The sequence below is a fragment of the Aquarana catesbeiana genome, linkage group LG02 (genome assembly GCF_042186555.1).
Source record: "Aquarana catesbeiana isolate 2022-GZ linkage group LG02, ASM4218655v1, whole genome shotgun sequence".
NCBI classification, from domain to species: domain Eukaryota; kingdom Metazoa; phylum Chordata; class Amphibia; order Anura; family Ranidae; genus Aquarana; species Aquarana catesbeiana.
This window is the reverse complement of record NC_133325.1, coordinates 664,728,178-664,749,126: the sequence shown is the minus strand read 5'-3', so window position 1 is coordinate 664,749,126 and position 20,949 is coordinate 664,728,178. Positions and strand designations below refer to the sequence as shown.

The following is a 20,949-nucleotide window of genomic DNA, read 5'->3' as shown; positions in this document are numbered from 1 at the left end:
GAGTCTGCCGGACCCATGGTGCGCAGCAAGCACGCGCCCTACTGTACAGGTACGTTGGTTCGCACAGCCAGGCCACCCTGCCGCATTATACGGACGGTCCGGAAGTGGTTACAGCAGTATTAAACTCTCAAATTAAAAAAAAAAAACTGACAAGATTTTATTTAATTTTTTTTATAATGGAAGAGGTTCTAGTGGTCTTTTCTCCTGGCCTGTCAGTGGTAGTGTAATCTGAGCCGCAAATGCACAGCTCAGACCCCATTTACAGAACCTGTTGTGTGCCATGGTGTATGTGCAGGAATGGCCTGGGCATTCAAGCAGCTGCAGAGCGTGAACCTGGACTGAAGATCGAGCAAAGATGGATGTGCCGTTAGTGGTATCGGCTCACTGCTGAAAGGAGTTCAGTACCACTTTAATTACACTTGTGATGCTTGCTAACAATTACTTTACTTTGATTTTTGCTTTATGGATAAAGGCCACAGTCTTTTTGCTTAATAAATTTTGAGGCCCATAGAATTCAAATGGCAAACAAATGCACTTGTTGGAAAGGAATTTATAGCTATTTATAAACATATGCAAGTGTAGTATTTACTCAAGTCATCTTTATACACTCTGCGAAAGTTGGCTCCTGTGTAAACAGTCAGCTAATCCATTTTGCTGCAACAAAAACATGATCTTAGCCACTTTAGAACCTCCCACCATACATATACAGTGGCAAGGCAGCTCTATTGCGCGAAACGACGTACCTGTGTAGATACTGTGGGCGTGCACGAGCCGCCCCATGCAGGGCCGGCAGACTCCATGTCCACCAGCCACCCGCGTTTGTGGTACAGAGGGGCAAAACAGGGATCTGCAGGGATGTAAACAAGACGGATCCCCGTTCTGACGGGAGAATCTTGAGATCTGCTTTTCCTGGTGATCAGGAACAGCGATCTCTGTGTTGTCCCAGTGAGCCCTGCCCCCACACAGAACACACCCAGGGAACACCGTTAACCCCTTGATCGCCTCCTAGTGTTAACCCCTTCCCTGCTACTGTCATTTATACATTGATCAGTGCATTTTTGCATATTTTTTTTTTTTTTTTTTTTTAGCACTGATCACTGTAATGTCACTGGTCCCTAAAAAGTGTCACTTGGGGCCAGATTTGTCCACCGAAGTGTCGCAGTCCCTCTAAAAATCGCAGATCAACGCCATTACCAGTAAAGATATAAAAAAAGTCCATAAATCTATCCCCTATTTTCTAGACACTAACTTTTTAGCACAAACCAATTAATATATGCTTATTGTGTTTTTTTTGTTTTGTTTTTTTTTTACCAAAAATATGTAGCAGAATAAATATGGGCCTAAACTGATGAATAAAATAATTAAAATATTATGTATAAATTTTGGATATGTATTATAGCAGAAAGTAAAAAAGTTAGTTTTTTTTTTTTTTTTTTTATAGCACAAAATATAAAAACCGCAGAGATAATAAAATACCACCAAAAGAAAACTTTTAATTGTGAGGCAAAAAGGGCATCAATTTAGTTTTTGTACAATGTTGCAAGACCGTGTAATTGGTTAAGGCGATGCAGTGCCGTATTGCAAAAAATGGCCTCCCCATTAAGGGGGTAAATCCTTTTGGGGATGAAGTGGATAATATATGAATCCCTAACCACAATACTGGGCACTTTTACCCCCTTCCTGCCCAGTCAGTCTGCTATAGGCCGGGTGGGAAGGTGTTAAGGCCTGTCCACACTAAATACATTACCACAACCACAAAAAAAATAACACTCCAGTCTGCCTGCATTGATGGCATTGTGCAATGCACAGGTGTGAGCAATCTGTTTTTTATGGTCTTTCAATGTTACGCACATTAAAGTGGAATTTCACCACAATTTTTTTTTTTTTTTTTTTTTTATCCCCTCAACCTTTTTGCTAGCTTTGTCTTTAAAAGCATACCCATGTCCATCAAATGGAGCCCATTGATGACACGCAGGTACCGCTGCACATCACCAGAGGGCCAGTTGGAAGAACTGGGAAGAGACAGCTAGCTTCCAGATGATTGGCCATGGTGTATGTACTGTAGTTTACTCCGAAGCCCCCTGTTATGTGTGACATTAATATAGCACACATCCTGTTGGCAGCAGGAAGACATCGTTCTTGCGTGAGAAGTGAGAATCTCAGCAGTGCAGAGGTGGTTTTTTTAAAGGAGAGAAAGGGGGGAAAAAGTTTTACAAATAATAACGAATTAAATATCCAATTTAAATCTATGGTTGTTGTGAAAGGAGGGAGGTTGGAGTAAAATTAAGGAAAGTGGTTAGGGAGTGTAAAGGTCAGCTCCATCCAGTGCCCCATCCTTTGTGTCAGTGGGAGGAATAGTGCTCAATCCTTGGGGTCAGTGGTGTGGAGTAGTGCCCTGTCCCTTGGGATCAGTGGTGTGGACTAGTGCCCCGTCCCTTGGGGTCAGTGGGGAGGAGTAGTGCCCCGTCCCTTGGGGTCAGTGGGGAGGAGTAGTGCCCCGTCCCTTGGGGTCAGTGGGGAGGAGTAGTGCCCCGTCCCTTGGGGTCAGTGGGGAGGAGTAGTGCCCCGTCCCTTGGGGTCAGTGGGGAGGAGTAGTGCCCCGTCCCTTGGGGTCAGTGGGGAGGAGTAGTGCCCCGTCCCTTGGGGTCAGTGGGGAGGAGTAGTGCCCCGTCCCTTGGGGTCAGTGGGGAGGAGTAGTGCCCCGTCCCTTGGGGTCAGTGGGGAGGACCAGATAAAAGAAAGCAAAGGACTGCAGTTTGGAAATCACTGTTCTATAGTATTCGTTTGTTACCGGTAGAAGAACAGGTTGTCATCACTGCTTTTAGTGCGACGGGAAGTTGGGGGGGGGGGGGGGATAACCCTCAACGGCAACAGATACATGACAGATGTAAACTTCTCTTTTGAAAGGTTTTAGTGAATCCTGCACCTTTTTAATTTAAATTATAGTATAGTTTAGAGGTGACTTTAAATAAATCGCGTTGTCAAAAGATGGCTCATTGAAACCCTTAATTACAAATGTGAATGAGTTTCTGCTAAGGATGCATCGAAATTTCGGCCACCGAAACATATCGGCCGAAAATGGCCTTTTGGCGAAAAGACAAAAGAGAATTTTTGCTGATACTGGTGCTGAAAATGGGGCGGGGCTTCCTATATCGTTGAAATAGGGGAGAGCCGCCGCCGCCGCCTGTTAGATCACCCGTCCCAGGATTGGGACTGTAATCAGTCTATCAAAGTTCCCCGGACAAGGGGGAGGGACTGTATGTGACGACGCGCAGTGTGGAACACACAGCTATTGAAATGAAAGCTGTGATGTTCCCGGCGCTGTAATCAAACAGGCGGTGGCTCCCCTCTCCCTTCACTGGCTGTCCTACTGGGGACACTGGCTGGCTGCATCTGACGGGCACTGGCGAGGCTGCATGATCTCTTTTATCATGTCTGCAGTCTCTGACTCTCTGACCATGTCCCCAGCCTCTGACCGTCTCCTGTACCCTGTCCCCAGCCTCTGACCGTCTCCTGTACCCTGTCCCCAGCCTCTGACCGTCTCCTGTACCCTGTCCCCAGCCTCTGACCGTCTCCTGTACCCTGTCCCCAGCCTCTGACCGTCTCCTGTACCCTGTCCCCAGCCTCTGACCGTCTCCTGTACCCTGTCCCCAGCCTCTGACCGTCTCCTGTACCCTGTCCCCAGCCTCTGACCGTCTCCTGTACCCTGTCCCCAGCCTCTGACCGTCTCCTGTACCCTGTCCCCAGCCTCTGACCGTCTCCTGTACCCTGTCCCCAGCCTCTGACCGTCTCCTGTACCCTGTCCCCAGCCTCTGACCGTCTCCTGTACCCTGTCCCCAGCCTCTGACCGTCTCCTGTACCCTGTCCCCAGTCTCTGACCGTCTCCTGTACCCTGTCCCCAGTCTCTGACGGTCTCCTGTACCCTGTCCCCAGTCTCTGACGAATAGGGTGAAATGTGCAGCGCTTATGTGATCATATAAACCATATAACTCCCAGTCTCTGACGGTCTCCTGTACCCTGTCCCCAGTCTCTGACGGTCTCCTGTACCCTGTCCCCAGTCTCTGACGGTCTCCTGTACCCTGTCCCCAGTCTCTGACGGTCTCCTGTACCCTGTCCCCAGTCTCTGACGGTCTCCTGTACCCTGTCCCCAGTCTCTGACGGTCTCCTGTACCCTGTCCCCAGTCTCTGACGGTCTCCTGTACCCTGTCCCCAGTCTCTGACGGTCTCCTGTACCCTGTCCCCAGTCTCTGACGGTCTCCTGTACCCTGTCCCCAGTCTCTGACGGTCTCCTGTACCCTGTCCCCAGTCTCTGACGGTCTCCTGTACCCTGTCCCCAGTCTCTGACGGTCTCCTGTACCCTGTCCCCAGTCTCTGACGGTCTCCTGTACCCTGTCCCCAGTCTCTGACGGTCTCCTGTACCCTGTCCCCAGTCTCTGACGGTCTCCTGTACCCTGTCCCCAGTCTCTGACGGTCTCCTGTACCCTGTCCCCAGTCTCTGACGGTCTCCTGTACCCTGTCCCCAGTCTCTGACGGTCTCCTGTACCCTGTCCCCAGTCTCTGACGGTCTCCTGTACCCTGTCCCCAGTCTCTGACGGTCTCCTGTACCCTGTCCCCAGTCTCTGACGGTCTCCTGTACCCTGTCCCCAGTCTCTGACGGTCTCCTGTACCCTGTCCCCAGTCTCTGACGGTCTCCTGTACCCTGTCCCCAGTCTCTGACGGTCTCCTGTACCCTGTCCCCAGTCTCTGACGGTCTCCTGTACCCTGTCCCCAGTCTCTGACGGTCTCCTGTACCCTGTCCCCAGTCTCTGACGGTCTCCTGTACCCTGTCCCCAGTCTCTGACGGTCTCCTGTACCCTGTCCCCAGTCTCTGACGGTCTCCTGTACCCTGTCCCCAGTCTCTGACGGTCTCCTGTACCCTGTCCCCAGTCTCTGACGGTCTCCTGTACCCTGTCCCCAGTCTCTGACGGTCTCCTGTACCCTGTCCCCAGTCTCTGACGGTCTCCTGTACCCTGTCCCCAGTCTCTGACGGTCTCCTGTACCCTGTCCCCAGTCTCTGACGGTCTCCTGTACCCTGTCCCCAGTCTCTGACGGTCTCCTGTACCCTGTCCCCAGTCTCTGACGGTCTCCTGTACCCTGTCCCCAGTCTCTGACGGTCTCCTGTACCCTGTCCCCAGTCTCTGACGGTCTCCTGTACCCTGTCCCCAGTCTCTGACCGTCTCCTGTACCCTGTCCCCAGTCTCTGACCGTCTCCTGTACCCTGTCCCCAGTCTCTGACGAATAGGGTGAAATGTGCAGCGCTTATGTGATCATATAAACCATATAACTCCCAGTCTCTGACGGTCTCCTGTACCCTGTCCCCAGTCTCTGACGGTCTCCTGTACCCTGTCCCCAGTCTCTGACGGTCTCCTGTACCCTGTCCCCAGTCTCTGACGGTCTCCTGTACCCTGTCCCCAGTCTCTGACGGTCTCCTGTACCCTGTCCCCAGTCTCTGACGGTCTCCTGTACCCTGTCCCCAGTCTCTGACGGTCTCCTGTACCCTGTCCCCAGTCTCTGACGGTCTCCTGTACCAAAATATATTTAAAACGGTCCCTTTCGGTATCGGTTTCAGTTTTCGGGATCAAGGAAGATTTATTTCTCCAAGCGTCTTCCAGGACAGCCCATGAGACCTTGGGCTCCTCCTACCAGGACAGGAAACACGTCACCCCCACCAGATAAAAGGGCGGTCCTCCAGGCCCATGTCAGTTATTTGTGTTTCCTCCGGACGGGGGGGTAATATGTTCATGGAACCTGCTCCCATAGGCCTTATAAGCAGGGGCTTTGTATGGCTTTTTTCTGGGGCATATCACTTACCTCTTCCTCTGCCAGAAGCAGCACACCGCTGGGGAGGTTGGCTGCGTTGCTGTTCTCTGTCCTCAGTGCCTGGAGAGGGCCAGGACCGGTGTGAGGTTGTGCCCCTAGCGCAGTGCATTGCACTCTAGCTCAGCTGAGCTTCGGTTGTCCTTCCCTGCCGACAGCCTGGCTGATCTGAGCAAGGAATGGAGGAAGCCGCAGCGTTCGAGGGGGCGGAGCTATTGCGCTCCAAGCTGGCCCACAGGAAGTGCCTGGAGAGGGTTACTTCCGGGGCATATGACATCATCATCATCGGGCGCCGGAGACGAGGTTCCAGTCTTCATAAACGGCGCGAACAGAGAACGCTGGCTGCTGGTGTTTCTTGGTGTTAAGCAGCCAGGCTGTGGATGACCAAGAGGGGCAGAATGGATCCTCCTGCAGTACCTGCACAGGCAGCGGATGCAGTTCCCAACACCAGCACCTCACAGGTAAGCCTGGGGTGTTCTGTCACCACCTTACTATCCCTGTGAGTGTTCCCTTCCCCTCCCCCCTCTGTAGTAGTGGGTGTAAGGGGACACATTTCCTCCCTCCTGCATGTGGTGTTACGAAGTGATTGTGTGGCTTTAATTACATTGTGGGTTATTTATTTTGTCTTGCAGACCAAGACTCAGGACAAGGCCCAAGCGCAGCCACTTAAAAGGAAATGTGCGGTTTGCGCAAACAAATTGAGCTCCTCATGGAGCAAAGCAGTTTGTCGCACCTGTATAGAAGGCCTAGTAAAGGATGACCCGGTTGCCTCGTGCCAGAAGATGCTTACTTCTGTTAGGGATGAGCTTGCGTCCACCTTCAGTTCCTTTAGAACGCTTATTGACAAGCTCCAGACTCCAGCAGAGAGTCCGTCTTCACTGAAGGCGTCAGTAAGCACTCCGCAGCAGGCAGAGAGTGAAGACTCTGAGGCTGAGGTCAGATCTACCCGTTCTTCTCTGGAAGAATCAGGGTCAGATACAGAGCCCAGAGATAGAGAATTCACTTGAGGCTCAAGATTTAAGTTATCTGTTGAGGATGTAGATGACTTATTAAAGGCTATCTATACTACCCTTGAATTAAAAGAGGAAGAGGTTCAGTTATCCAAACATGATCTTATGTATAAGGGATTACATAAGAGAAAATCAAGAGTGTTTCCAGTTCATAGTTCTTTGATTGATACTATTAAACTGGAATGGGATAATCCTGAGAGAAAACCATTCTTCTCTAGTAACCTAAAAAGGAGGTTTCCTTTTGATGAGGACACTGCGCAGCCATGGAATAAGAATCCCAAGTTAGACGCACCTCTTTCAAAAGTTTCAAAAAACTCGGACCTGGCGTTTGATGATATGGGTACGCTTAAGGATCCGATGGACAAGAGGGGGGATATCCTTCTCCACAGAGCCTGGGACTCAGCAGTTGGAAACCTGAAACCAGCTTTGGCTTCCACTTGTGTGGCCAGAAATCTGGAGGTTTGGTTGACTCAGATTCAGTCACATCTGTCAGCATGTACCTCCAGAGAGCAAATTTTAAAGTCTTTTCCTCTCCTATTTCAGGCAGTGGGTTTTTTGGCAGATTCTTCCGCTGAGTCGGTAAGAATGTCAGCCAGGACTTCGGCTCTAGTGAACTTGGCCAGGAGAAGCCTTTGGCTTAAGACCTGGTCAGGGGACTCGGCCTCCAAGTTGCGCCTTTGTGGCCTTCCTTTAACTGGCGATCATTTATTTGGCCCAGGTCTACAGGAGGCACTGGAACGCACAGCTGATAAGAAAAAGGCGTTTCCAGAGAGAAAGAGAGTTCAGACAGCCAGAAAATTTTTTCGTGGCCAAAACAGGCAACAGAGTCCTAGAGAAAAGGACAGCAGGCCGAAAAAGCATTGGACTGGGCACAAAGGCAGAGGCAAAGGGGGAGTGCTATTTAACCCTCCTCAACAGCCCGCCAAGCCGCAGTGACTTGTGTTCCCCGGTGGGAGGGAGATTGAGGGCCTTCATCCCACAGTGGGCAGCAGTCACTCTGAGCCCCTTCGTCCTGGACCTAGTGACCAACGGGTACAGGCTGGAGTTTGTTCACCAACCACCAGAACGTTTGTTGGTCACATTTCCTCCACAAGATCGGGAGAAAGAGAGGGCTCTGGGTCTCCAGATCGGAGACTTATTAGATCAAAAAGTCCTGATTCCTGTTCCTCGATCGGAGCGGGGCAAGGGATTCTATTCCCATGTATTTGTGGTCAGAAAGCCGGCAGGAAAGTTTCGACTTATCCTGAATCTCCGGACCTTAAACAAGTCCATCAGATACAAGCATTTCCGTATGGAGACGGTTTTTACAATCAAAAACCTACTATACCCAAACTGCTTTATGGCCACGTTGGACTTAAGGGATGCTTATCTTCACATCCCTATCCATCCAGCCTTCCAAAAGTTTTTGAGATTGGCAGTGAAGACGGGTATGGGGACCCGACATTTTCAATTTCAGGCCCTCCCCTTCGGTCTTTCCTCAGCCCCACGCATCTTTACGAAGGTGTTGGGGGAAGCGCTGGCTCCTCTAAGATTAAAGGCAATAACGGTTATCCCTTACTTAGACGACCTCCTGATAGTGACAAAATCATACCAAAGGCTGTTGGAAGATCTCCAGGCTGTACAGGACTTCTTACAGTCCCTAGGCTGGCTAATAAAGAAAAATCGTCCTTGATTCCGGCCCAGAAAGTAACTTATCTGGGTTACGATTTTTGCTCCGTGAACCAAAGAGTTTTTCTTCCTCAGGAGAAGATTACCAAAGTGTTCCAGACTATGTCAACATTGCAGACCAACCAGTCGGTCTCTCTGAGACAGGTGTCGAGGGCAGTGGGTCTTATGACCTCATGTTTTCCCGCAGTACCATGGGCGAGACTCCGTCAGCGTCCGTTACAAAGGTTTCTTTTAAGAAACTGGGACGGGGACGTAAGGTCCCTGGAGTCAAGGATCTGGCTTCCCAACAGGATAAAAAGAAGCCTGTGGTGGTGGAGAGCTGGTCAGCACCTAGCAGGAGGTCTCCCATGGTCCTTTCCCATTTCCCGAAGGATTACCACAGATGCGAGTTCCTGGGGATGGGGGGCCCACCTCAGCAATGCAGTAGCACAAGGAGAGTGGTCCCCAGAGGAGGCAAGGGCCTCATCCAATCAAAGAGAGCTGCTTGCAGTCCAGAGAGCCCTCCAGTCTTTTCAGATGGCGGTCAGGGGTCACAACCTCCAAATCCTGTCAGACAATATAGCGACAGTCGCGTATATCAACAAGCAGGGAGGCACAAGAAGCCGGAGGCTTCAGTCCATTGCCCAGGAGATCCTTTCATGGGCAGAGGGGAATCTAGCCTCCATTTCTGCTGTACACCTGAAGGGGAAAAACAATTGCCTGGCAGATTATCTCAGCCGTCACAGGATAGACCGAGACAACTGGTCCCTTCATCCCGAAGTCTTTGCAGACCTCACCAAGAAATGGGGTTATCCGGTAGCGGATTTGTTCGCAAACCGAAACAACCGCAAGACGGAGATATTCATTTCCATGAACCCGGCAGACCAAGCCTTGGGGATCGATGCTCTGGCAAACCCGTGGCCTCCAGGCCTATGTTATGCCTTTCCGCCAATCAGGCTGATTCCAGTAGTCCTCCAGAAGTTTCGGCTGGAAGAGACAGATCTGATTCTAATTGCCCCGTTTTGGCCCAAGAGGCCATGGTTTTCCCTGCTACAGTCTCTGGTTTCAGAGCCTCCGTGGAGTCTTCCGAAAAGGGAAGACCTATTATTGCAGGGTCCAGTTTCACACCCTCAGGTGGTTTCCTTAAACTTGACGGCCTGGTATCTGAAGAAAAGATACTGAGCGCCCAAGGGTTCTCTGACAAAGTAGTCAGGACTCTCGTGAATTGCAGGAAGCCAGTTACTAGAGCCATATATTCCAAAGTTTGGAAAAGGTTTAACTCATGGTTATCTGAAAATGATAGATTAGCTCATGATATTCCGTCTATTTTGAATTTTTCCAAGAGGGTGTCGACAAAGGTCTTTCTGTTAGTACCTTAAAGGTACAGGCGGCAGCTATTAGTGTGTTCCTCCAGTTTTCTCTCCTGGAAAATCCCACTATAGCCAGATTTTTCAAATCTATCTCTAGGGCCAGACCAGTAGTGGTGAGAAGTTGTCCAACGTGGGGTCTGTCCCTAGTACTTCAAACTCTGGTAGAATTTCCGTTTGAACCTCTGGAAAGTATGTCAGTTAAGTTACTTACATTAAAAACTGTGTTCCTTATAGCTGTTACCTCAGCTCGTAGGGTAAGTGAGTTGCAGGCCCTATCAGTTAGGGAGCCCTTCCTCACGATTTTTGAGGATCGAGTTGTGTTACGAACCGATCCAGGTTTTTTGCCCAAGGTGGCAAGTACATTCCACCGATCTCAGAAGATTGTATTGCCAACCTTTTGTAGTTCGCCACAGGGCGACTTAGAAAGAAAATTTAGTTTCCTAGATGTAAGAAGGATTCTCTTGGTCTATCTTGAGGTCACGAAGACCTTTAGGAAAACTGATGCCTTGTTTGTCCTCTTTTCTGGAGTTCACAAGGGGAATAGTGCATCTAAAGCCACATTGGCTAGATGGATAAAGCAAGCCATCTTGGAAGCTTACAAAATTAGGGAGGTCCCTACACCTTTTGTTACTGCGCACTCAACTAGAGCCTTGTCTACGTCTTGGGCTGAGAGGGCTGGTGCCTCACCGGAACAAATTTGCAGGGCTGCCACTTGGTCCAGTTACTCGACCTTCATTAAACATTATCGCCTGGATCTCCTATCAGCTCAGGTGCAGGCGTTTGGTCGTAAGGTCCTTCAGGCAGTTGTCCCTCCCTAGACTGGTAAGTTCTGGCTCATCGTCTCATGGGCTGTCCTGGAAGACGCTTGGAGAAAAGCTGAGTTAGACTTACCGGTAACTCCTTTTCTGAGAGTCTTCCAGGACAGCCGGATTCCCACCCGGTATTGTCTGAAGTTATGTGTATTATGCATATGTTTTGCAGGGTCCTACGGTTCTTGAGAATACTGACATGGGCCTGGAGGACCGCCCTTTTATCTGGTGGGGGTGACGTGTTTCCTGTCCTGGTAGGAGGAGCCCAAGGTCTCATGGGCTGTCCTGGAAGACTCTCAGAAAAGGAGTTACCGGTAAGTCTAACTCAGCTTTTTTGGTTTTGGCACCAAAAAACCCATTCGGTGCACCCCTAGTTTCTGCCATTTCTGTATTGATCGTAGCATTCACGGTCCTGTAATATCAATTTGGTCTTTCAGCATTGTCTTCTGATTTTTATCAATTGTATGTGTTTTTTACTTTTCCTGAGTTTGATGTGTTTAGTAAATAATGCTATGTTTTTGTTTTTCTATTCAACTCACTTCTGGAAAATTCATTCATTAATAAACCTGGTATATTTTTAGACCGCTTTGTTAGGATTACATCACTGTTTTCCTGTATATGGTGTTAAGAAGATTTGAGTTAAGAGAATGCCTCATAAGGCACATCATTCTATTTTGGCATGTCGAGTAATATCTGCATTGCAGACAGTGCCATGATATGTGTGCTCAGTCTTCCCTTCAGACTAGACCCTTTAAAGGCTCTTGATTTCATCTTTGTGATTTCTCCTGAGCCTTGTGGGTTCCATAGTTATCTTTTACTTCATTGTATTATGGAGTTTTAAAAGCTTGTGTGGTTTCTGACTTGGGGCTGAACTCTACAGTCACGTACTTCCGCCTATGTGTCTAATAATTCTGCATCTTTTAAGTGTGTGTTTTATTTAGTCATCTTCCTTAAGAGATTTGTATGGATTTTTCTTTTACCACAGCTCCCCCTCCTTTTATGAACAGAGGAGTATCTAAAACCTTTGGCGGGGGAGGTATTTTTAGTACCCCCGGTGGATCACAAGCAAAGGTGGTGCCAATTGCCAGTCTAAACCCATACCAGTCAAAGTAAGTGTCCTCCCTTCATGAGTGTTTTTAATACTTAAAAAAATAGAAAGTGTAGCTAATTATAAACACAAATAGTGATACTAACATATACATGATAAAGTGCATTGTGCAAAAATGTGTATTAGGTCCAAAACCGGAACGTTCCACATGGAAAAATAAAGAGGAGATGACTAAAATGGTAGTATAACCACCATGTGGTGAAAACAGGTCCTGATAATGAGTAGACAAAAAAGTTTGTTCCAAAAATGGTTATAGGAGACAATACATGTCAGCTTAAGGAGTCACCTTGACACGTGCATCCACCACCCAGGAGAGAGTAAACGTGCTTACCAGAAACAATCATACGAGCATGAAGAAGTAATAATCAGGATGGTGGTCAAAGGGCTGATAGCCAAGAGTTTGACACCAAGATTCTCCACACCGACCAACATTCTTGGTAAATTATAGACTCCTGTGTCCTGGCAGTCACTTTGTACCACGTGGTTGAGTATTGTTCAAGTAATTAACCTAGACATGTATGCATATCACATACTTTGAAGCCAAGTCAAAATCCCCTGAAATGGCTGTACAAAAGCAATGCCTCCCTAGGTGATATTTTGTAGATTTGGTGGGTGTTTATTCAGCCACCTGGTCCTAGGAGTTTTGTGATGTTGCATGTACACTGCTTTTGTGAATGAATTAAAACACACCAAATCTGCAAGAAATCAGAGGACACGTTTGCCAGAGATGCGCATATATATATATATCTATATATATATAGATAGATAGATAGATAGATAGATAGATAGATAGATAGATAGATAGATAGATAGATAGATAGATAGATAGATAGATAGATAGATATATATATATATATATATATATATATATATATATATATATATATATATATATATATATATATATATATATATATCAGAGATTTTGTCTGGTTCACGATGTAGCTGTTTTTGAAAATGACTCATCTGGTGTGAAACTGTGCCTAAAGCAACTCTTTCAGGTTCTAACAAAAGACAGACTAACTTTCCCCCGCTGGAGAAGAGGTATTATACTGACTTCTCAAACTGCCTATGTCCCGTACATTCAGCACTGCACCCTACTGGCAGTCTCTTCAGCATTTGACGTTTTCTTGGAGTTTGATGCCTGTGTCCCCTGCTGAGTGGTATGGTACCATCTTCTGACCCTTAGGCCGGCCATGAACTGAGCAAATTTCAGCAAATTAGCTAGATTTCCCCATCAACACAGACCATGTTGACGGGGCAATCCCTCCTGCCGAACCATTGTGTTCTCTGGGCGGGGGAAAGCCGTCCCCATCGGAAGAACACAGTGATTATTGCATGCGGCTATAACAGTCACTAGCGATAATCGCATGTAAAATCTGTCAGGCTGGTTGTACCCTAGTTGATCGATCATGGTTTGAACCATCTATGGCTGGCTTTATCCTCTGACCCTTATGTCGCTTCAAAATGTGGTGCTAAAGTAGGCAGCATAGACGTAAGTGTACTACCACTACTCTTGCAGGAGACTTATAGCTGTCTTTTTGTTGTGACTGAACAGGGTCACTTTAAGAACCTTTATCTATTACAGTGGAAATGTTGACTTAAAAAAAAAAAAAAGTAAAACACAGTACACAGGTTTTTTAAAGTGATTTTATTAGGCAGCTCCGGTGTCTTCCGACTTCTTCTCCCCTCTCCGGCTCTTCTGGCGAAGTCGGAAGAGGCGTTGGAGCTGCCTAATAAATTACTTTAAAAACCTGTGTACTGTGTTTTATTTTGGATTTTTTTTTTTGGTGAATGGGTAGGGGTACAATGTACCCCATACTCATTCACATAGGGTGGGGGGCTGGGACAGGGGGTTTCCAGATTCTGATAAGCTTGAGCCCACCAACGGCCAGGGTTGTCTGAAAGAAGCCCTTGTCGTCAGCATGGGGACAAAGTGCTTTGGGGAGGGGGAGGCGCGCACCGCGCCCCACCCCCCCACCCTCCCATATGTTGAGGACATGTGGCCTGGGGGGGGGGGGGGGCGGCGCTCGCTTGTCCTCACCCCCTTTCCTGACCTGCCGAGCTATGTGCTCGGATAAGGGTCTGGTATGGATTTTGTGGGGGGACCCCCACGCCGTTTTTTCAGCATGGAGGTTTTTTTGTTTGTTTTTTTTTTAGGTGTATGGGTACAATGTACCCCATACTCATAGGGTGGGGGGCCGTGATCTGGGGGCCCCCTTGTTATAGGCGGCTTCAAGATTCCGATTAGCTCCCCGCACGCAGACCCTGACAACCACTGGCCTAGGTTGTCGGGAAAGGGTCCTTGTCCTCATCAACATGGGGACAAGGTGCTTTGGGGTGGGAGTGTAGGGCCCCCTCCTGCCCCAAAGCACTCACCCCCTAATGTTGAGGTTATGCGACCTGGTATGATTCAAGAGGGGGCGGGGGTGCTCACTTGTCCCCACCCCTTTTGCTGACCTGCCGGGCTGTGTGCTCGGATAAGGGTCTGGTATGGATATTGGGGGCATGCAGTTTTTTTTTTCTCGGCGTGAGGGTTCCCCTTAAAACCCATACCAGACTGGAGGGCCTGGTATGCTCTTGGAGGGGGAACCCATGTTTTTTTTTTGTTTTTTTTTTTTTGTTTTTTTTTTTTAAATTTTGCGTGGAGTTCCCCTTCAAGATCATCAGAGCACAAGTCGCATGCCAAAGTCGGATCAGTTAAGACGGCGATCCGCCTTTGATCCGACTTCAGTGTTATTCAATGGGCTGAAGTAGGATCAAAGTCGGACCAGGGACTACACTGAAGTCTTGAAGTCTTACTAATATGAATAGTAGTCATTGGAAATCATGGGGAACAACTTGTCATACGACTTTGCGGTCCCAGGTCGTAGGACAAGTCATACAAGTGTGAAAGGGGCCTAACTCATATTCATATCTTTGTACATCGTTATAAATGTTCAAGGTTATAGCAGCAAAGCTTTTTAGCATAGTAGCCGATATATTCATACAAGCAGTCCTATAATGTATTTCAGAAAAGCAGAATGATGACCTACAGATTATAGTAACTCAGTGCTACCAAGCAAATAACACTAGATATTGATTTTACGGAATCTGAAGAATGGGGAAAGGGGGTACTGTTTATTACTTGTCTTATAACCTTCCTTTGGCAATTTTCTTTAGGCTAAATAATTTTTATGTCCTCTCCCCGAATGAGCCTTTTTTTCAATGAGAGTAATGTGACCTACTCTACCCACTCTTTTCCCAGCATAAACATTAATGTAGCAGATATTATCTGCACATTAGCCCATTTCCACTGCGGTAGTTTAAATGTAAACCTTGTCTGTAGTATTGGATTTTCTTTCAGCAAGCAGGCCGTGGTGCTTTAGAGAAGGGACTTTTTTAGCAGGTTACTAGCTATTGATTAGATTTGTTGGCTGTGCTAAAATCTGTAAAAGCTTCCTGTGGTACCGCACACTTATTGCTGTGCTTTTAAATTCACTGCTGTATCCCATCATTAAACTCCTTATTATGCCAGCAAGTCACCCCCTCCCCTATTGTATTCTTCTGTTTGAAATAATAATTCTTATATGGTTGACTTGAAGTTTAACAGAGGGCTTTAGTAGCTTTTGTATGGCATTCTTTCTTTCCAGGTGGACTATACGTGCTCGAGTTACCAACAAAGGTCAGATTCGCACTTGGAGCAACTCTCGAGGGGAGGGGAAGCTGTTTTCTATCGAGATGGTGGATGAGAGTGTAAGTGACTACCCACAATGGGTTTTTTTAACACATTTGAAGCACTTTACAGTGAAGCTCCACTTATGTTGAAAAAAAAAAAAAAAAACTGATTATAGCCAAATATGTTGGAAGAGATTTTGTAAATGTCACTGCAAATGCTTGTTTGTGAAGTTCCTGAGACAGCACTTTCTAGTAAACTCCAACTCATTAGCACATTTACTAGCTATCACTTAATCAGCCACACTAAGAAACATTGCATCCCGAGTATCTGTTTATATATTTGGCTAGTTGCTACAGCAAAGCAAAAGGACTGAGCAGAGAATGTTTAGAATTTTTCATAGTGTGTGTGTGTACACACACCTCAAAATTTCAAGTCCTGAGCTACTAGCCAGGCCTCAAGGGTTACTTGCCACCAGTTACCCTGCCCCACCCCTAATTCTGCCCTAATAAATTATCTCATTAAATTGCACGTAAATGTTTTATGCAGAATTAAGTTACAAAAATAAATATTAACTTTTTCAGTGCCCCTCAGCACAGCCTCACCTGTGATCCCGTGGCTCTCCTCTTTCTCCCTGCTTTCTTCCCCAAGGCGATCGCTGGGAGAACTACCCCCGCTCCCAGGCAGCCCAGCTCCTCACCAGCCCTTATGTTAGGCGAGAGGAAAATTGTGTGTATGTATATATATTCTAGGTACTCTTATAGCGCCATCAATTTTATGATTATATAATTTTTTTTTTTTTTTTTTGTTATGATGGCGCTTTAGGAGTACCTGGAATTAATAATACATTTTGCCCATTGCAGACTTCTGTGAAAAACCATGAGCTAATCACTTAAAGCCTTTCCAACACCATAACCAAAAATTAACATAACACTCACTGTACTGTATCTATGGATGAGCAGCATTGTCTCCCTAGGCTTTTCTTCAGATTGGAACTAAAAATGCCTCCACCTACTGATTTACTCAGGAGGAGTTCTGTAGTTCACAGAAGAAAGCTGGAAACACTAGTATTTTGTTGACTATTTTGTTAATCACAGGTAAAAATAAAAGGGAAAAAGAGCCGAATGGAGAAAACCAATGCATCTAAGGACTGGTAAACTCCAATAATATTTCCTTTTGTTCTTGGGTTTAGATGCAATTAGAACAGAAAATTAGATTTCTGCATTGTTGTGTGCCATGGCACCCACATACTTTTCTGGTCCATTTAGGGAACAGGAAGTCATTCATTCATTCATTCACCTTTTGGGTTATGCTGCAATCTACTAAAAGACTAGACACCATGTAGCAAAAAATAAAATTGCAGCATTCCAAAGCCTGACTTTGTGGAGTGCCGCATTCGAACCCCACTGGACTGGACTGTGCAGAGACAATCTGGGAGTGACCTTTCGGCACTAGGTTCTATATGACACGCTTTCCAGATACTATTCTGGCAACAAGCTAGCCACAAATTACTTTCTAGGTCCAGAGCTGTTATTGCCTTGGCACTTGCCCTGTATTTGAAGTCTGACTCCATGAACAGGCCAATCAGACCGAGCACCAGGGAGCTACCCAATTTACATTGGTTGCTGAGCACCTTTTATACTTCCCTGCTTTCTCCTAGTTTCTGTCACGGAAGGGGGAAAACACCATAGGACTTATAGCTGACTTCATCTGCTGAGTACACGGTCATGCACACACTCTCTCTCTGTGCTTACTTTCTCACTATGCAAGCAAGCAGTTCCCTCCTGCTGTACCTGCATGCATTTTACTACATGGACCTACAATCTTTAGTCCATTCCAGCTCTCCGCTTAGAGTCGGCATATATAGCAGCACATAAATTCTCACTCCTTTTATACCAGTAACTTCAATATGTATAAAATATCAATGACAAAAATAACCTGTACTTTAACTGTGCAAATTGAACAAGCATGATTAACGGGTGACATATAGTAATCCCACTGTCACCTGGCGTGAATCGACCAAAAGTCTAATGCAGTCCAAAATAATAGTGCAAGTCTAATGTGATTCTTATACTGTTTTTTTTTTTTTTTTTCCCTGGTCCATCTCCATGGCAAAAGTGTGTACATAACAAAATTCTCATAAGATGTTTATGACCCCTTATTAAATTGGTCATATCAGCCCAATTTAATTCCGCTGAAGACCACCAGGCACCCGCTGTCCTTCAACTTGAGCACAGTGCTATATTTAAGTCCCTCAGTTAGGGCTAAAACATCACTAGTTTCTTCTTGGAATCCATTTTTCTCAATGGTAGGTTTGGACTCCTCCTCATGGGCATGTTTTTTGCAAGGTTTTTCCTCCAAAATTGTCAGTTTTCAGTCTGGTCATTTCATGAATTCACACACCTCCAGTGGGTGGGTGTCCTTGGGGGAAAGAGGAATGATTGTGTCTTGTGGCTCTGATTCCATTCACATGTTGGGTCTTTCTACTGCCTCAGGAGCACCTTTTATCCAATTCCTTCCTGTCAAGGGAGGAATTCAAACATGCTTTTATACTCCTATAAAAGTTAACAAACAAAAAATACAGAAAAATGTATAAATGGAAAAAAGAATTAAAAAATGGGGCAGGCTCTATGGACCCCTGGTGCAGCTTTGTTAAAAGCCGGATATATGCAATGAAAGCCTTTAAGAAGGGCAGAGCCCCATGTACAAACTATAAAGGAAACTAGTCTGTATCTTGAGCCTTCGCTAATAGTTCTGCTAGCTACCTTTTTCTATTTTGCCTGATTCTGAGTTTGCCCTCCTAACCTCATTTGATAAACTTGGGACTCGTCATGCTTTCTATTCTTCGTCACTTATAGAAAAGCAAAGTGAGTAAAATGTTTTCATGTGCAGATGTTGTTTCTCTGATGCGAGAACAAAAATCTGTTCTCAAATAATTAGCTCTCCTTGCCCTGGGTATGGAGGGGGTGGATGAGTCATCTCAGAGCCTGGGCAGCGACTGCAAGAAGTGACATCTTTGTCATCAAATTAGGTACAAAGCACACTGTAGCCCACACATCACGTGCTTTTTTTTTTTTTTTTTTTTCCCAGTTAATTAGTTAATCATCCTGATTATTATTAACTAGAGGCATATTGTTTGTTTTTATTTTTTTTATACATTGGGAACTGTTCAATTGAAAATAGTTTTCCCAAGTCAAGTAGTTGCTCTCCTGCATGTAATCTGTAATATTTAGGTCTGGTAAGGTCTGCCAGGCAGCCAAATAGCCCAAACAAAATAGATTTGTGTCGGTGTGCAAGATAATGACGCAAAATGCATTTTTTTTTTTACATGCTTGAATAGTAATATTGTGGATGTTGGCATTGCCTTCACACCAGTGTTTCTTATGAATCTATTTTATTTTAAGTTGGGGTGCAAAGGATTCCTTGGTGTTCACCTGTACATATAGGATCACTGTATTTGTTTGCAAGATAACAGTATATTGTCTTCTTTCTCTCCCCATCTCATGTCTGTTTTTATCATTCCAGAAAAATTAACTTCCGTAACTAAATTTCTTTTTTTCAGGGCGAGATCCGTGCTACTGCTTTTAACGAGCAAGCCGACAAGTTTTTTTCAATTATTGAAATAAATAAGGTATTTGTTCCTGTCCCTTTTTAGTATTCAGTACAATATTGTACCAAAGTGAAGTAGAAGATGTGCCTTCAATACCTACTGTTATGCCCCAATGCTGGTCCTTTGACATGCTATTTTCCAGCCATTCTGATAGTGTGTAACTTTGGCTGCCTCTTCTGGCACATTCCTATTGGTTAATGAAGCAATGTGAGAGCAGCAGAAAGAGGATTTGTTTGAATTTCATGTTGTAATGGGTTAATAACCTGGAGAACGCTGTAGATATCTTGGCAGAAGTTTTTTTTTTTTTTCAAAACAAAAGCTTTTTGTTATATCTAGCAGCATCTCTGATAGCCCAAAGAAAATTCTGTCTTGGCTTCTGAAGCTGGTAGGCCTGCTAATGTGCAAATCAGCAGCTGATCAAAATAACAAGCATCTTGAATTTGTTTTCCTTGTTTTGAGGAGGACAGGAATTCAGATACTGTCTGTAATATAGCCACTTACAGGTGCATTGCACACTGGCAAATGAGCTGTAGGCCAGCCCAGAATAACCCATATACACGGATTCAGCTGTTTGCTAGTCTTTAAAGAGGGTGTCTTTTCAGCTTTGCTAAGAAATTCTACCCAGTCTTTGCTAGTCTTATTTCTTTGCTTTTCTTTGGATTGGTTTTCCATTGACTTCAGTCTGTTTCCCACTGCATCACCACTTGAACTGGTCTGTACATAGCAACTAAATTGGCCTTACCTAAGATTTTAGATTGCTGGGCATGCAGGGCTAGCCTGGTAGGTGACTCCATTTCCAATGTGATTCCATTTTCAAGGAGCATTTGGTTCTCTTGGCCCTCAAGGGATATAAATTATTTGGCTCTACATTTGATACCATCAAAAAAAACATTCCAAAGGAGGCCAGAGCATACATTTGCCTCAGCTCAGGAGATCAAGGGATTGTTCCGCTAGGGAGTCTCTCTCCACTAGTCTGTAAAGAAGACAGTTCATTAGGCACCACAGTCCCTGATATCTACGTGGTGGTTTTGGCCCTTATTGATGCAGTGCTTATTGCACTGCATTTGGAGGACCAGCCTGCTATCTCCAGCCTTGGGTCTTTCAGAGCTCCTACAACTGTAGAGACCTTTCCACTACACCCGCTATTCAAGATATTCCTCTATGCTAACTGAAAGGATCCTGAGGGTTCCTGGATCCCTCTTCAGAGTGTAGTTGGACTGTTCCTTTTTTATAAATTGTGGTCTAGTTCCACTGTGGAGGTGACCCACCTTAACAGGAATACTGGTAGGCAGGTAAAGGGGGTGCTCACCTTTTTAATGATCCTACTTACAAGCAGTTTCCTTACCTCAAATCCCCCTCCACTAGGGTTGTCTTCTTTCTGAATGGACACATGGAAAAGATACAAAAGTATAAATGTATGTATGAAAAATTAATCAACTGTGAATAAAGTCCATATATATTATAAAAAATGTGTTCTTGATAAAAATCAAAAACCACCACCAACAGTCTCTGAGGATTAGCTGATGAGGACAACAGCGAAGTATCACTGATGGGTGAGAACGGTAAAACCTCAAATCGAATGTGACGTCTAAGTGTGTGTCAAAACCATCACCATAGCATCTGAAGAGGCTTACCGGAAGCAGGGGACTTGAACAGACATACGTCTTACAAGTCAAAAAAGCTTGTTTAGCCACCGAGGCTGGCAGGATAGGACATCAGGTATCCGCAGCTTCAAATGGGGAAGAGGGGGGGGTCTGCCGACAGCTTCACCCGTCCAGACGTATCAGCAGGTCAACCAGATGTTTAATTGGAACCATGAGAGAAGGAGCACTCACATGGTATAAGGATGTAAACAGCTTAGATAGTATCAAACGCGGTGATCAT

General features: G+C 45.9%; 1 protein-coding gene across 2 annotated transcripts in view; it reads left to right on the top strand.

Moving 5' to 3' along the window:
• Nucleotides 1-20,949, top strand: part of RPA1 (replication protein A1) — a 150,899-nt gene that overhangs the window by 80,061 nt on the left and 49,889 nt on the right. For both annotated transcript variants that reach the window (XM_073616621.1, XM_073616620.1), the window contains 3 exons: nucleotides 11,678-11,801; nucleotides 15,433-15,535; nucleotides 19,018-19,086. In XM_073616621.1, coding sequence (XP_073472722.1) covers nucleotides 11,678-11,801; nucleotides 15,433-15,535; nucleotides 19,018-19,086 — 296 coding nt within the window. The remainder of the gene's footprint in view (nucleotides 1-11,677; nucleotides 11,802-15,432; nucleotides 15,536-19,017; nucleotides 19,087-20,949) is intronic.